Raw genomic sequence first — 17,594 nt, forward strand, 5'->3', positions numbered from 1 at the left:
TAATTAACAGCACCTGTAACTTACCTGTGGCACCTAACAGGTGTTGGCAATAACTAAATCACACTTGCAGCCAGTTAACATGGATTAAAGTGGACTCAACCTCTGTCCTGTGTCCTTGTGTGTACCACATTGAGTATGGAGAAAAGAAAGAAGACCAAAGAACTGTCTGAGGACTTGAGAAACCAAATTGTGAGGAAGCATGAGCAATCTCAAGGCTACAAGTCCATCTCCAAAGACCTGAATGTTCCTGTGTCTTCCATGCGCAGTGTCATCAAGAAGTTTAAAGCCCATGGCACTGTGGCTAACCTCCCTAGATGTGGACGGAAAAGAAAAATTGTCGAGAGATTTCAACGCAAGATTGTGCGGATGGTGGATAAAGAACCTCGACTAACACCCAAACAAGTTCAAGCTGCCCTGCAGTCCGAGGGTACAACCGTGTCAACCCGTACTATCAGTCGGCGTCTGAATGAAAAGGGACTGTATGGTAGGATACCCAGGAATACCCCACTTCTTACCCCGAGACATAAAAAAGCCAGCCTGGAGTTTGCCAAAACTTACCTGAGAAAGCCAAAAACGTTTTGGAAGAATGTTCTCTGGTCAGATGAGACAAAAGTAGAGCTTTTTGGGAAAAAGCATCAACATAGAGTGTACAGGAAAAAAAAAAAGAGGCATTCAAAGAAAAGAACACGGTCCCTACAGTCAAACATGGCGGAGGTTCCCTGATGTTTTGGGGTTGCTTTGCTGCCTCTGGCACTGGACTACTTGACCGTGTGCATAGCATTGTGAAGTCTGAAGACTACCAACAAATTTTGCAGCATAATGTAGGGCCCAGTGTGAGAAAGCTGGGTCTCCCTCAGAGGTCATGGGTCTTCCAGCAGGACAATGACCCAAAACACACTTCCAAAAGCACTATAAAATGGTTTGAGAGAAAGCACTGGGGACTTCTAAGGTGGCCAGCAATGAGTCCAGACCTGAATCCCATAGAACACCTGTGGAGAGATCTCAAAATGGCAGTTTGGAGAAGGCACCCTTCAAATATCAGGGACCTGGAGTAGTTTGCCAAAGAAGAATGGTCTACAATTCCAGCAGAGCATTGTAAGAAACTCATTGATGGTTACCGGAAGCGGTTGTCCGCAGTTATTTTGGCTAAAGGTTGTGCAACCAAGTATTAGGCTGAGGGTGCCAATACTTTTGTCTGGCCCATTTTTGGAGTTTTGTGTGAAATGATCAAGGATTTGATTTTTGCTTCATTCTCTTTTGTGTTTTTTCCTTGCAAGCAAATTAAATGAAGATAATAATACCAAAGAATTTGTGATTGCAATCATTTTCAGGAAGAAACTGAGTATTATCTGACAGAATTGCAGGGGTGCCAATACTTTTGGCCACCACTGTATGTTTGGGATATTGATTTGTAAAACACACATTTTAACTATGTTCCCTGAAAGCTCGTCCTGTAACACAGCATGGAGGCTATTTTAGTACAGTCTCAGGAGAGGGGTTTCTCTTCAAAGGATGGAAGATCTTCAGTCCCTGGATGCCTGTCTTATATTTTGCAGCAAGGAGTAAGATTATTATATTCAACATCTATCAGATATCACCCCCTTCCCAGATATATTATGGCTAGCATATACTAAGCTATATTATTAAGAGAGGACAAGAGTATAACACATGTAATAGTAATACATGGCTGTATTGGGTACAACCAGATGTACCAAAAAAAAAAAAGCTTTTCTGTGCAGACACACATCAGTCCCCATACACTTGATGCCCCAAAAGAGTGTACTTAATGCAAACATCCGCCTTTAAAGGGCTTGTCTAGTTAAAAGAAGTCATCACCTATCCATATGATAATAATTATAGACCAGTTACGGCACTTTCATCCCTATTACAATGGAGCGACAATGTACATGTCTGACTCCAGCTCCATTCATTGCCTTAAGAGGCTGCGCTCAGCTTTTAAAGCCAGCCGCATAAATAAAATTATTGGGTGGCGGTCGAGCATCTGACCTGCTGCCTCATTTTGCAACAGGGTTAAAAGAGCCACATCTAGGATAAAAATTCCCCATTCTTCCAATTGACGAGGGTCCCAGAGGTTGGACTCCCAAATTCTCACGTATCCAGTGCAGTGGTGGATGAAAGGGTTGTCAGGTAAAAATAATTTAAAATGTCTAAGGCTGTGTTTTTTTTTCTGCTGACAACTTTTTTCTATGTCTCTATTCATTCTGTTTTTGGCATTGGGGGTGGGGGGTGAATTTTTCAGGAATAGGTTTAGATAGACACTGGCAATGCATTGAGTTTGTAGGACACTATTTGCTGTCACACTATGGGGTCTGCCATTCAGTTTGCACAGGCATTGTTCAATTTCACACCTCCCTGGGCCACAGGTATTGTTCAATCTCACAAGTAGCTCAGCCAATGTTTACACTGTACACATCACTAATTTAATTAAACGCTCCCAATACAAACAACATATTTTGGCATCAAAAACGCTGAAAAAAAAAAATTAGCTGCTTTTTTTTTATGCGTTTTTTTCACCACCTATTACTTATTATGGGTGAAAAAGCACTGAAAGAAGTGACATGCTCTATTTTCCATAAATGCAAGCAAGGCAGAAAATACGCAGAAAACAAAAAGCAACATGTGTGAACAGAGAATTCTGGTTTCTCATAGACTTTGCTGGTACTGCAAGTTGCAGCTGAAAATTTGCATAAAAATCTGCTGCAAAATACACAGCAAAACAAAACATGTGTGAACATGGCCTAAGAGCCGTTTTGCTGTTGAAAATGATCACATGCTCAAATACTACAAACTAATGTAGGAAGACAATAATGAGAATGAGGGGCAAGACGAACTTCACTGCACTGAAGGCAGAAATGCAGCTACTGAAACTGAAGCTGGAGGTAACAGAATGCTACTTCTCCAATGAAAGCAATACCTGCTATGGTGAGGACATTGGAGAGGTCGCAAACATTTCAGTGCTAGAGCAAATTGTCAAGTTTCCAGCAAAAGTCTGAAACGTTAAAGGAGTTGTCTGCGACTTTTACAGTATCAATATGGTTGGAGAGCTCAGCTGCATAGCTCCATCAACTGGATAGTGGATGCCGCAGGGTGCTGCACATAAGCCCCCTATTCATTTGAATAGGGGGCGGAACTGCAGTACCCTGCCACGGCCATTATGCAGTTGATGGAGCTGTGCAGCTCCACAACTCAGCACACTCGTCCAGGACCAGATGATCGGGAGGGTGGGATCTCAGATATTGATTGATGACCTAGCCCAAGGATAGGATATCAGTGTAAATATCCTGGACAACCCCTTTCACTCATTACCAGGCTAGTTAGTTCAGGAAACTAACAAAGGCTTATTTTCTTTATTATGCATTGTTCATATAGCCATCATATTCCGCAGCGCTGTACAGACATCATCATCACTGTCCCCATTGGGGCTTACAATCTGGATTCCCCCTCAGTATGTCTTTGGAGTGTGAGAGGAAACCCCCACAAACACAGGGAGAACATAAACTCCTTGCAGATGTTGTCCTTGCTGGGATTTGAACCCAGGACGCCAGCACTGCAAAACATCAGTGCTAAACACTGTGCCACCGTGCTGCCCAAGGCTTGTTCACACATTGCATTTTTTATGGGTTTTTTTTTGTGTGTGGAATAAGCAGCGCTTTACAGCAACAAAATTTATGAGATTTCTAAAATGTCACTCACATGATGATTTTTTTTCCATGTGGTTTATTTTGTTTTGTTTTTTAAAGAAAAAAACAAAACAAAATAAACGCAGCATGTCAATCCTTTCAGCATTTTTACTGAAATAATGGGTTAACACTAAGCGCACACATAAAAAAAAACGCATATTTTATCAAAAATGTGCCAAAAATGTCTCATTTCCATTGCCGTTTTCTAAATATAGTCTGGGGTTTTCATGCAGAAAAAAAGCCGCATCAAAAATGCTTTGTGTGAACATATCCAAAAGAGTGCCAAAATTAATTGCAGAACTACAGGGAGGGTTTACACTACACCTTAAATGGAATCTTGTAAGCAGCTGGCAGCCTCTAAGGTGTTGGTTTATCTACCTAAGGACAAGCAATCGGGCACGTTGACGTCTAACATGCACAATCCTACTTTCCATTCCAACCTCCCACCACCCTAATATCTGCTGTTTGGAGGAGACTTCCATTCACATTAGGTCAAACAGCTGAAAATGTTCATCACACCATAGCAAAGCCATGTGCACAGAACCTATACAGTTGTGTGTCATATTACACTGGGCGCCATCACATCGCCTCCATAAACATAGCTTCCTGGGAGAATACGGCTATATTCACTTTGTAAGGCTGCATTTATACGTTCAGTATTTGGTCAGTATTTTACATCAGTATTTGTAAGCCAAAATCAGGAGTGGGTGATAAATACAGAAGTGGTGACGTGTTTCTATTATACTTTTCCTCTGATTGTTCCACTCCTGGTTTTGGCTTACAAATACGGATGTAAAATACTGACCACTTACTGAACATGTGAACGTGGCCTAAAAAGAATAACTAATATAAAAACACCGTGATATTTTTTTAAGTCATTGATTACATAGCCACAATGTTGCAGGCAAAAAGATTCTTTAACAAAATATTTCTGAATAATTTTGATTAATAATTAAATAACAATTCCATCAGAAAGCAGATTCCTCCCATATAGCATACGTATGGTTGAGCAAGAAATTCTACACATACGGGTGAGAAACAAGTTCCACAGAACTACAAATTGTAGACGTGACTAAGACTAAACCAAGCATGTGAGAAGAGTGGAAAATATACTGGGGGTCAAGATCCCTTAAAGAAAAAATACACTAAAGCTTTACAGACAGTGCGATACAAAGTTGTAGATTTTGTTAAATGACAAAAAAAAAACACACAACAGTAGAAAGTGAACACAGCCTATACAGATACAGTTACAAGAGATCGTGGCCATACAATTATATTGGTGGTGGGAAACGATTACTTATAAGGATAGGCTTAAAATGTTTAGCATGTTTCAGGCTATATTCACACGTCAGATGCAAGTGCATAGACTTCTGCAAGCCTCGTTTAGGGAACTACCCAAACTTCTACAACAAATTGGCCGCCTGTAAATATCAGCTACGTCTCTGATCACATTGGTTTCATTTCAGCCATAATGGGTTTGCTAGATTTGTTATGACCCGATACTGGTAGACTAGACTTTCCTAGAGCAGTGCCTGTGCCTATACATACGTAGGTGTTCAACTGCTCCATTTATGGCTTCCACCAATATACAGTCCTGTTTGAGCAAACAGCCATGCAAAAAAAAAAGCTAAAAATATTCACACAAAGTAAAGAAAATATAGAGAATAGTTTAGAAATATGTAGAAAATAAAATAGAGAAAACTATAGAAACATGTAGAAAAGAACATATAGAGAATATAGAAATCTAGTAAATAAAATAGAGATATAATAAATAATATAGAAATATAGTAAATAAAATATTAGAGAGAATAATGTAGAAATATGTAGAGAGTGTATGCCAGCGGTAACGTTATAGTAGTCACTTACGCCAGGCGTTCAGAAGATTACAGCCCAGCCATCCGCCTAACCTGGACACAGTATATACGACAATCCCCCATACATTTACCTTCCTCCATAAACTCCAGCTGATCGGCGGAGTCATCGTACAGCATCTCCTGGTCATTCTCACAGTCGCACTCATAGCTTTCCTCTTCAATCAGCGGCTCAATAAAGGACATCATTAGAAGTGGGTAATTCCAAGGGTTGGAGGACAATCAGCTCTGGATCTTAATAGTTAAAGGCACTTGTTGAGTGGCCCCTTAGGGGCCTCATATGTGGCACGAGGAAAGGACAGCGGGCGCCCCATTTGTGGGGCAGCATCCCTGATCACTCACATACTTATGGCAGAGACTGTGTGATTAAACCTGAGCACTCTCTCCGCTGACACACAAGTAACCAGCAGGGACTGGGATCCACCCAAGTGATCCGCAGCACCTGTAATCTCTCCGAGGAGACAGCTGCCAGGTGGGAAGATCAGAAGCGGCCACAGCTGTAGAGCGACATTTTATAAGAAGCTGCTCAGAATCAGAGAGAGTGGGAGAAGATACAAAGGAAAAAGAAGGACTTCTAGCCCTGTCACTCCCCCGTTACATTGTAAATGGTATGTTCCCAGCAAGTTTCATAGCAACTGCAGCAAGGAAGTGCTGGATGATACTACACCTAGCAGAGGGTGGGACAACAGGTTACCTGTCAATGATTCATTAACCCTACAAGTGACGTCAAAACAATTCCTCTACACAAGCGTGTAGACTGACAGGTGCACTATATATAGGTAATGGGTTCCCTCAACGTAGTGGAGGAAAACAACAAGAATTCTTTCATTATTTCCAGATACGTCCAAAAAGCAAAAAAATGTTGTATGCTGCAATGCGTCGTGTAAGACCACGTTCACACGTTCAGTATTTGGTCAGTTTTTTACATCAGTATTTGCAAGTCAAAACCAGGAGTGGAACAATCAGATGAAAAGTATAATAGAGACATGTCACCACTTCTGCATTTATCACCCACTCCTGGTTTTGCCTTACAAATACTGATATAAAATACTGATGGTGTGAACTTGGCTTTTTCATTTCTTTGTCTTGAAGTAATCGATGAATTTTTTAGCGCCGAATATTCAATACGGTGCACAAGCATTCATGAATTGTGAGCAAAATCAAAAATGCTCTTCTCATTACACGCCTCCTTTACCTATGGTGCTTTTCTAGCACAAAAAAGTCACAAGAGGTGTTAAAATGTCACACGCATCTCTAACATTGGTGCAAATGGACAAAAAAATAAATCAGTTCAGGCGGAACGAACGTACACGAGCAAAAATTTTGCGCTTTTTAAAAAGTTGCAAATAAGGAGTTGGCCGCAAATAAATGGATGACAAAAACCACGCCCGCAATAGTGAGAAGAGGAAAGGAATAAACACAGACAAGTTGAAAACAGGCACAAATTAAAAGAATTTGGCACAAAAAAACAGCCTCAAAGCTCCTCTTTAGCGGGATTTTTTCAGCACTGGATGGTGCTTCTACTGTAAGGTCCCTGTCCTGGTCTTATACTCAAGCTCCGGTGTCTTCAGATTTTTTCAACACTACTCCGGTCCCGAGCCGCCATCTCGTGATCACAGCTTCTGACTGGCCAGAAGTTACATCACAAGCTGTCAATGCAAGTCTATGAGGGCCAGGACGGGGCCAGGACGAGGCTCTCATAGACTTGTATTGAGCTGTGACTTCCACGCAGCGCCATGAAACACTGGAGCTGCCAGCAGCAGGTCACAAACTTCCAGAGACTGACTGGAGCGGCAGTGATAGAATGGGAAGACTGCGGCGAGTGAGTATCAGGCACAGGTCCCACTATCAGTATTTGATCAGTATTAGGTCAGTATTTTTTTCTCAGGAGTGGGAGCCAAAACGAGGTGAGGAACAATCAGAGAAAAGGTATAATAGAAACTTGTGCACCAATTCTGCATTTCTCACCCACTCCTGAGAAAAAATACTGACCAAATACTGATAGTGGGGCCGTGGTCTAAGTGCAGAAACCTTAGATTAGAAGCACCACCCCAGGGCTTTTTTTCACTAAAGCAGGCAGACTGTCTGAACTTTTTTATCCATTGACTTTTAACAATGTTTTAATTAAAAATGGATGAAACTCGGATGGAAAACTGAAGCACAATGTCTCCCTTCTGTGTGTCATCTGTATTATAAGGATCCCCAAAGACATTAATGCCCAAATCTGAGCAGCAAAATAGATGAGCATAAGACATACAGAGTCTCACACACTGGAGACATGGATCTGGTTTTAAAACTGATGTGTATATGGCTCTGACTAGGAGTCAGTGTGCTGTCCAAGAAAAAAATGGACATTGCCAAGATGTGTCACACGGATGTGTGAATGCAGCCTTAGGGCTCATTCGGACGTCCATTTTTCACATACAAATGCTATCCATGTTTTTTACCGCTAGCACTAATAAGTATGATAGTTTATGGGGCTGTTCATATGTCCATGATTTTTTGTAGACTGAGTGGTTCATCCAAAATTGCAGAGACATGTCCAATATTGATCGAAGTGTCAGATCAAGCTTGGCAATGAAAGTCTATGTCTCAGGAAAGGGAAAAAATATATTGCACAGCACTTAGATGCCATCTCCTGAAACTGATCAAAATCACTGATGAAACTCAGTCCGTTTTTCTGATATGTGAAAAAAACTTGTCTAAATGAGCAGTTAATGAGATATTCTCACTTAAAAGCCACATTCACACATCAGTATGTGGTCAGTACTTTACATCAGTTTGTGTAAGGGGTGGAGATAAATTAGTATAATAGAAACACGTCACCACTTCTGCATTTTTCACCCACTCCTGGTTTTAGCTTACAAATACTGATGTGAAATACTGACCAAATAATGAAGGTTTGAACATGGCCTGAAGCATAGACTTTAGGCCACAGCCCCACTATCAGTATTCGGTCAGTATTTTTTCTCAGGAGTGGGAGCCAAAACCAGGAGTGGGTGATAAATGCAGAATTGGTTACTTGTTTCTATTATGCCTTTTCTCTGACTGTTCCTCCCCTGGTTTTGGCTCCCACTCCCGAGAAAAAATACTGGTCAAATTCTGACCAAATACTGATAGTGGGGCTGTGGCCTTAGGGGGAATATAGTATCTCAAAGTGCCTAGATGCAGATACTACAGACCCATAGTGACCCCATTTGCTGCCGTACATGTGGCAAGTACATCTTGCTATGTTCTGTCTGTATCATGGGCAGTGCACACTGAGCATCGGCACGTATACTACCGCTGTATATATTATATGCATAGACAGAGAGATGAATGATACCGGAAATCATTAGCAGCTGAGGAGTGTCAGGCACCAGAATACACATATGGGAAGATTTGGGTAGAAAACACCCAGCACTGTGTAATTAAGAGTTGTGCTCTATCAGATTAGTGGCTGTGCAAGTGGAGCTAGCGCTAAAGAAAAGCTCATCACATAATGTGGTGGGGCCGGTAGCATGGAAACAAGAGGTGCGGACAGTGTAGTGATTAACACAAAATTACATACTACACCATAACCTGTTTTAACCAGGGGAGGAGAGGATGCAGATTAAATTAAAGTATCCGTGTTAGTACTGTTCTCTGCTTCTCCATAATGATCCAGAGTGAGCAAAACAGCAGGTTATCTCCAATGTGAGCAAATCAGCATCCAGAATAACATTTCAATTACGCATCTTTTTACTTAAAGCATTCTTGGACAGAAAGTTATTTTTACTGTTTTTTCTGCTCCTGTTGATTAAAGGGAGTATGTCAGCACAAAATGACTGTTCAAACCAAGCACAGCAGACATAGCCTTAATATAAATGGTACCTATAGTGTCCAAATCCATTGCTGCATGTGTCCGAAATGCTTCTTTATTCAATGCAATCTGGGCGTGAGCAAACCGCTCTGGGCGTCTTCCCACCTATTTGTTTCCCATTTATCTTTGCCCTTCTCTGGCTCTTGTAAAGTCTGAGCAGTCAATCAAGAAAAAGGCCGACAAAGATGGGAAACAATTAGGTCGAATGTGCGGTAAACTACATCTCATGAGCAAACTGGGATAAAGGACGATTACTGGCAAACATAGCAAGTGTGACCCTGAGATTGGCTATTTATTAGGCTGTGCTCAAACCTTGTGCCATTGTACATTTTTTTTGCTGAAATTATGGAAAGACTGCAACACATTTTCCCTGATTTCTGAAAATCATGACAAAACTTTGCGATTTTGTTGCGATTGTGGCAAATATAATAAACCTAACGCCTTAGGGCTGTGTCCCCCCTAAAACCCTAAAAACGATGTGCTTGATTTCATCAGTCATTCTGCTGACAGGCTGCCCAGTAACATCTGGATTTTTGGCTCTGTAAGCCTACAAACATTTGGATAATCAGCAATTTAGTGAGATCTGGGCTTCGGTGTAGTGGTGGGTTTTCAGAGAAACAGTGCTCACTGCTTGGTGTGTTTTTTGTTAAATTACTCACATGGTAAGAATTTAAGTTTACTTTGCCATTCTAAAACACATCAAGCGCAGTACCCCTTTAATTCTTCTCTTGGGTAGGGAATCACTTCCTGACTTATTCCAATGGTCCCCATACACTTTAGATGAAATCTGATGTGTATGGAGGCTTCCCGCTTCTCCCCCAAAACACGATGGATTGGACCATTAGCATTTTAACAAACAATCCTTTTACCTTCAAGGAATATAAGCCACTATATTATATCAGTGGCCATTGTCGCATAGCACAATGCCCAGTGGCCATTCTCACGTAGTGAGGCTCAGCTCCTTTTTAAGTGAACGCGCGTTCAATTTAAAGAAGCACGCCATCAAAATTTTTATCCTCTTGATATATTGCAGTCATCATATTATATGGCACTGTGTACTTACAATTGCTCTTTTTGTCTTTCTACCCAGGTAACTCTTCTGTTTTCCATTAGGTCTATGACACCACGTGGTTAGAAACTGACTAGCTTAATCCTTCCAAACTCTATGTAGAAACAGGAGGGGTGCGAATAATGGTGAGCAGCACTGTACACAGTGCTATATAATATGATGATTGCAATATATTAAGAGGATAAATATTTTGATGGGAGGAGGGCTTCTTTAAGTACCCAAGAATGGCCACTTCACTGAACAGAGCAGTGTTGTCCCAGCACCATACACCATTTACAACCAGCCACAGGACCTGCTAACCGCGGTGGGAGTGTCGGGTGATGGAGCCCCACAGATCTGATATCTATGACCTATCCAAAGGTTAGGACAATATTATTCTAGACAACCCCTTTAAGGGATGCTACCTATGTAATAAGTATCAGGTCATAGAAAACTATGCCAGGCAGACATTTTCCAAAGTCATTGAAAAGGGAGAACTACCTACTAAGAAGTGCCATGTGCTCCAGAGATCTTGATGTCAGTGAAATCCACACATCCTTCCATGTAAGCACTATGTGAAACTTCTTAACACAGAACTAAGTAATAAGTAACCCTGACCTTGGAGGATCATGCACAGATTAGTTCATCTGGCAATTCCCCGTGTAATGTTAGTTCTGGATGTGATCGTGGATTAGGAAAGGGATTTTTATTTGCAAATAAAAGAAACCTATTAGATAAATAAATAAAGAGTTTTCTTTCTATTATAGAGTAAAGTTAGCTGGTAACTTGTAAAGGAGTAATACCACGCACATACACACCTATGAAATGAGCTTGTGGAGGACGGCCAGACATGACACGAACGCACTCCGAAAAAAACGGCCAAAGGAAACCTAGCTGCAAGGGACTAAGTGTGAGCTTCCCCCAAGGCTTTGTGTGACTACGGTGAAGAAGTTTATGGGTCATTCCACATCAAGTGGACCAGTTTTAAAAATTGTCCCCACTCGACCTTCTCCGATTTTGTTGAAAATTTATAAGGATGTACATGTATGTTTGAAAAGAGGTTCTGTAAATTTTTAGGGCCAGATCTCAAATACATTGGGCACTGTTGACCTTTCACTGGAGGTTCCACCAAGTCTGCGGCTTCAGCTAAGAGGATTTTGCAAACTTTGGCACATAACCATTAGAGTTCTATACTGGCTATGATGCTGAAATTTGGCATACTAGCTCAACTTTTGCTGCTAAACACGATAAAATTATTACCGGCTATGACAAAACAATATTTCAGCCGCAATTTTGTGTCAAAGTAGCTTGTAAAACGCGTCGCATAAAATTTATGCCAAACTTTGCCCATATATAACTCAAGACCAAAAACCAATAGTAACTGGTGCTTTGCCCTGTACACCAAACGTCTACATGACTTTGCATTGCTTCAATATCACGGTCAAACCATATGTATTTGTGGAAATATTCACACCCACATATGATGAAAAACTTAAAAAAAATGAATTTTACCTATTTTTAGGTCAAATTTCTCAAAAAGGGTACCCCTAAAATATATTAATTCTGATATCATTAGAATGAGCGCATTTTTCTCTACAAGGATCATTGTTTTGTTTTTTTTGGAGTCTCTCAGTTTAAGAAAAGAAAAATGCCACGGAACATGGTGTTATTTATGCGCGTAATGCATTGATTTTGTGTTTGATTTTCAGATTCTTATCACATGTTACAGAGTTGTATTGTTGCTAGCAATGTCTATTATAATCAAAAACCTATAAACCTTTTTATTTATGAAAAGTTATTGACTATTGTTACATTTTAATGCATATATTATTTATTTTTTAGCGATGGAGAATGAAATTGATGAAGAGTCGGCCCAGTGCTCTATCGGCCTTGCGAACAATTCGAAGTGCCACCTTAAGACATTCACCCATAGCAAGGATGAGTTGAAATTGTTTACAAGATTTGGATTGGATGAACAGAAATTGCTGCGTCGACGAGTGGGACTAAATTTTGACGAACATTCACAAATCTGTTTACACCATGAAGCTTCATTCTAGACCAAATATGAGCATTTGCAAAAATCGTGTTGCAATCCTTTTGGGAAGAAAGGTCATAACACCAAAAAGAATTTGCGAGCTATCAATTTGTTAGCAGCTGACCAGTTGAACGAATTTACAAAGAATGATGTGAAGCCTGGCCAGAAGATGTGTGCATCATGTCGAAAAGAATTTGCTAACAGGAAAAAAATCAGCTGATCCAGTTTCCTCTGAATCAGATCCAGATGGAATGGAATGGAATGTTCTCATGAAAGTCTAAATTCAAGCTTAACATCCATTGCCATCTCTCCTCTGAAATATCCACGGGTAAGCCAGCGGGATTCACTTGGATATGCAAGGAGAAAGATAAGCCAGGTACAAAATGCATTTTCTAGCAAGATTGCTTCAATTGGAGGGCTTGAGCCGAAAGACATTGAGCAAACAAAAACAGCACAGTGCAAAATGTGTCTGGATTACAATCACCTTTTGGCAGATTTAAAGCAAAAGCTTTAGTCGGGCACAAAAGTTCCAAATCTTGACATTGGCACCTAAAAGTTGGTCCATTAAGGCTATATCAGACGAATTCGGTGTCTTTGAACGAATGGTCAAACAAGCTCGAAAGCTTAAATGTGAACATGGGATCTTAGCCTTACCTAGAATCAAGTGTGGCAAGAAAGTTTCTGAGGAAGTGAAGAAAAAGGTGCAGGCATTTTTTGAGGATGATGAATTCAGTCGAATGTGCCCTGGTGAAAAAGACTATGTATCAGTGCGAATAGCAGGAGAAAAAAAGCAGATGCAAAAGCGACTATTACTGAGCAATATGAGGGAAATGTTTGTAGCCTATCGGGATTGGAATGGCCCTAAAATTGGATTTTCCAAGTTTTGTGAGTTTCGGCCAAAGTGGTGCGTAACCGTTGGATCTGCTGGAACACATTCCGTTTGTGTGTGTACCATTCACCAAAATGTCAAACTAATGCTTGCAGCATGCCCAATCAATGATGACTACAAAGAGCTCATATGCAAAATGGTTGTGGAATTGAATCCAAGGACTGTATGCTTGGCCGTTGTGATAAATGCCCGGGTCCTGAAGTTTTAAAAGAATTTCTAGTCAATGTGTTTGTCAACAGTGACCCTGAAGATATTATTGAGTTCAAACAATGGATTCACACTGATCGAGACACGCTTGATACCAAACAACTGACTATAGAAGATTTCATTGAAGAATTGGTTTTGAAAATTTCTAAACTTTGTAGCCATCACTACATCTCCAAGCATCAAAGTAGCTATTTGAAATCGTTGAAGGAAAATCTGAGACCTGGAGAGCTTGTGATCCTTATGGACTTTGCTGAAAATTACTCATTTATTGTTCAAGATGCCATTCAAGGTTTCCACTGGGAAAATAGTCAAGCTACAGTACACCCATCTGTAATTTACTTCAAGGAGTTAAATGGTGAAGCTGCGCAGAACATCAGCTTGTGCATAATCAGTGATAGCTCACGACATGACAAAGTTGCAGTCCACACTTTCTTAACAGTAATTGTGGAGCATCTCAAGACTCTCATCTATGGGATTCGTCATATCCACTACTTCAGCGATGGATCTGCAGCCCAGTACAAAAATTTCAAACATTTTCTCAACTTGTGCCACCACAATGCTGATTTCAATATCAGCGCTGAATGGAATTTTTTAGGTACCAGTCACGGAAAGTTGCCCTGTGATGGGATTGGAGGGACAGCAAAGATGTTGGTAGCTCGTGCCAGTCTTCAACGCCCAACTGAAAACCAAATACTGACCCCGGTGGATTTATTCAACTTTTGCAACGAGCAACTGCATGGAATCAAATTTTTTTTTGTTCCAAAAGAAAAAATTGACGAAATACGGGTAGTTCAAGAGGAAAGGTTCAAAGATGGACATACAATTGCTGGAACAAGAGAAAATCACCAGTTTGTGCCAATTGATGACAAAAAGATTCGCATTTCAAGGGTGTCAAATGACCCATCATCTTTCATTGCCCATGTAGATAGATCTGTCAGATCAGAAATGCCTTTTGTGCCAATTGCAAACCTCCAGCCAGGGCAATACATTGCCTGCATTTACGATAGGAACTGGTGGCTTGGAAATATTTCTGAAATTTCAGTCGATGACCATGATGCATTAATAAATTTTATGCATCCTCATGGACCAGCTAGCTTCTTTCACTGGCCTGTGAGAAATGATACATGCTGGATTCCCGAGCAGTCAATCATTGCAATAATTCCAGCACCAGCTGCAACAGCAATGGGCCGACAATACAGCTTCTCTGAACCGATTATGTTGCAAATTCAGCAACAATTCCAGACCACTTAGACTGAACATTATGGCTTGAGAACCAACAAAAGATACCCAATATTAGGCTTGGGATCCTAGGCAAAGACACCCACCCTCAGGCTTCGGAACCTGCGATAAAGAGACCGCCCGCGGCTGGCCTTGCACGGCTATCGGCCATAGCTCCTAGGCGATGGGGCTGCCAATTCTCGAAAGACAGCATTATTACAATTCTTAATAGGATTATAATACCAATTCTTAGGGAATTGGTTGTGGTATAACCACCATGGACCAACGCAAGGGTTTGAATAGTGCAGTTACCATTCATTGCTTATTAATAAATAACACCATGTTCAGTCGCATTTTTCTTTTCTTAAACTGAGAGACTCCAAAAAAAACAAAACAATGATCCTTGTAGAGAAAAATGTGCTCTTTCTAATGATATCAGAATTAATATATTTTAGGGGTACCCTTTTTGAGAAATTTGACCTAAAAATAGTTAAAATTAGTTTTTTTTAAGTTTTTCATTATATGTGGGTGTGAATATTTCCCCAAATACATATGGTATGACCGTGATATTGCAGCAATGCAAAGTCATGTAGATGTTTGGTGTACAGGGCAAAGCACCAGTTACTATTGGTTTTTGGTCTTGAGTTATATATGGGCAAAGTTTGGCATAAATTTTATGCAACGCGTTTTACAAGCTACTTTGACACAAAATTGCGGCTGAAATATTGTTTTGTCATAGCCGGTAATAATTTTATCGTGTTTAGCAGCAAAAGTTGAGCTAGTATGCCAAATTTCAGCATCATAGCCAGTATAGAACTCTAATGGTTATGTGCCAAAGTTTGCAAAAATCCTCTTAGCTGAAGCTGCAGGCTTGGTGGAACCTCCAGTGAAAGGTCAACAGTGCCCAATGTATTTGAGATCTGGCCCTAAAAAATTACAGAACCTCTTTTCAAACATACATGTACATCCTTATAAATTTTCAGCAAAATCGGAGAAGGTCGAGTGGGGACCACTGGTCCACTTGACATGGAATGACTCTTATCATTAAGTGATGGGATGGTCAATAATGTAGTAAAGGAGAATGGTGGCTGCAGGTGGAGAGGTCCAAGCACCATGGCTGTGGAGTCAGTCGGTATAAAATGGACAGACTCCAACTACTAAAATATATAATAAACTGGGTACAGTAGTTCAATGCAGTTTGAGGGGAATATTTTTTCATAAGAATTTGGTAAAATTATGAAATGTCCAATTCCTGATCTAAGGGTCTAGACTTTTAGCTGAGATGAATGTGTGCTGCAGTTAATACACATGATAAGTAGTGAAGCTCCTACTCTACAGATAAGGGGGAAAAAACCACAGGGAAGGAATGCCTGCACTCATCTCAGAACTGCTGGAGTGAACAGGAAAGCAGGATTAAGAACAAGAAAGAACAGGTATTTGCTATTATAACTGATAAGGCTTCAAACATGATAAGTACAATTAAACTGATGAATGAGAATAATGAAGGTGAACAGCAGCTAGAAGAAAATTTCAGATTCAGTATTTTGGAGATGGAAGGCCAGAGTCCTGCACACGCTGCAGCTGCCAATAAGAGATAGTCTGTGAGAGGGACATGCTGCAACTCTGATTAGCATAGGAAATTGGCTATTGCTGCCAGAATCCCTAAAATTGATTCCATCTTGAAGAGACGTGCTGGGAAAGGGGCAATTGTGGAATTACAACATTTTTCACTTGCTCTGAAAGAAGTAGAAGACTTCAATCGTTCATCAAAACTGACTGTGCACGAGGCAATTCCTTTATACCTGGAAATTGTTAGAGATGTTGCCCATGTGGTTACTGCTTTGCCACCAACCCAAGTTAGTGTAGAGAGGTTGTTCTCTAGCCTTAAAATAATTAGATCAGATTTGAGGTCATCTATGAAGGAGGATCTGATAGAGGCGATACTATTTCTCAGAACAAATTCATAGACTGCACAAATATTATTCAGTATGTTTTTGCTGAAAACTGTTTTTTTCCGCTTACTGCATAGTGTATAATAAACTGTAAATATGCAAAAGTTTTTTTCTTCTAAAGTTGTATTCCAATAAATATTTTATGTTCTATCTAAATAGCTTGATTATTGTATCATAATAATGATCAAAAGCCTGATGTTACCATTTTACTACATTAAATTTATCACTTAAACTTAAACATGAGCCATGTATGAGGGAGTCGGAGTCGTGGAAATTGAGGAGTCGGAGGTATGGCTTACCGACTCCACAGCCCTGCCAAGCACTATGGCCTCATGTGCCGGTCACAACTGTGTTGTGCAAGACACTAAATGACAAACTCCATGAAGTAGAAGGAAAATCATATCGTTTTATACACAACTGAAAATAGAAAAACATGTCTAAAATACACAAAATCTCAGAAAAAATGGGGGTTAATGAACAACCTTGAGCGAGATTACCAGGTCAGCCATGTATATCTTTCCTATGGAAAGGTGATGACCTATTTTTACCAGAAACCCCTTTAATACAGGGATCTTATTACTGGAGATGTCCCTTAAAGTATTCTGAAAAACCACACAAGACGTTCATCAGTGCAACTTCAGAGACTGAACTACTTCCGTGTTTCCATAGCTACAGGACCCGACACTGCATATATATCTGTGACCAAATTACAAGATAGAATAAAACAATACCATCAACCATAGGTCGCCATTACAGTTTCCAATCAGGCTGCTGCCTGCAGCATATACGGTAATTAATTCTATCTACGGTAATTTTCTGCGATGGGCAGACA

General features: G+C 40.4%; 1 protein-coding gene across 11 annotated transcripts in view; it reads right to left on the minus strand.

Moving 5' to 3' along the window:
- Positions 1 to 17,594, minus strand: part of TRAK1 (trafficking kinesin protein 1) — a 140,614-nt gene that overhangs the window by 72,895 nt on the left and 50,125 nt on the right. For 3 of the 11 annotated variants that reach the window (XM_073678138.1, XM_073678135.1, XM_073678133.1), the window contains exon 1: positions 5,647 to 6,231. The exons of 7 other annotated variants lie outside the window; for them this stretch is intronic. In XM_073678138.1, the coding sequence (XP_073534239.1) occupies positions 5,647 to 5,761 (115 nt within the window). In that variant the 5' untranslated portion in view covers positions 5,762 to 6,231. Of the gene's footprint in view, positions 1 to 5,646; positions 6,232 to 17,594 lie in introns of those variants that run through there. One more of the 11 variants, XM_073678144.1, reaches the window with a different exon arrangement.

Source organism: Phyllobates terribilis, unplaced genomic scaffold (genome assembly GCF_046119375.1).
Source record: "Phyllobates terribilis strain yellow unplaced genomic scaffold, ASM4611937v1 Scaffold_4__5_contigs__length_816908805, whole genome shotgun sequence".
NCBI lineage: Eukaryota > Metazoa > Chordata > Amphibia > Anura > Dendrobatidae > Phyllobates > Phyllobates terribilis.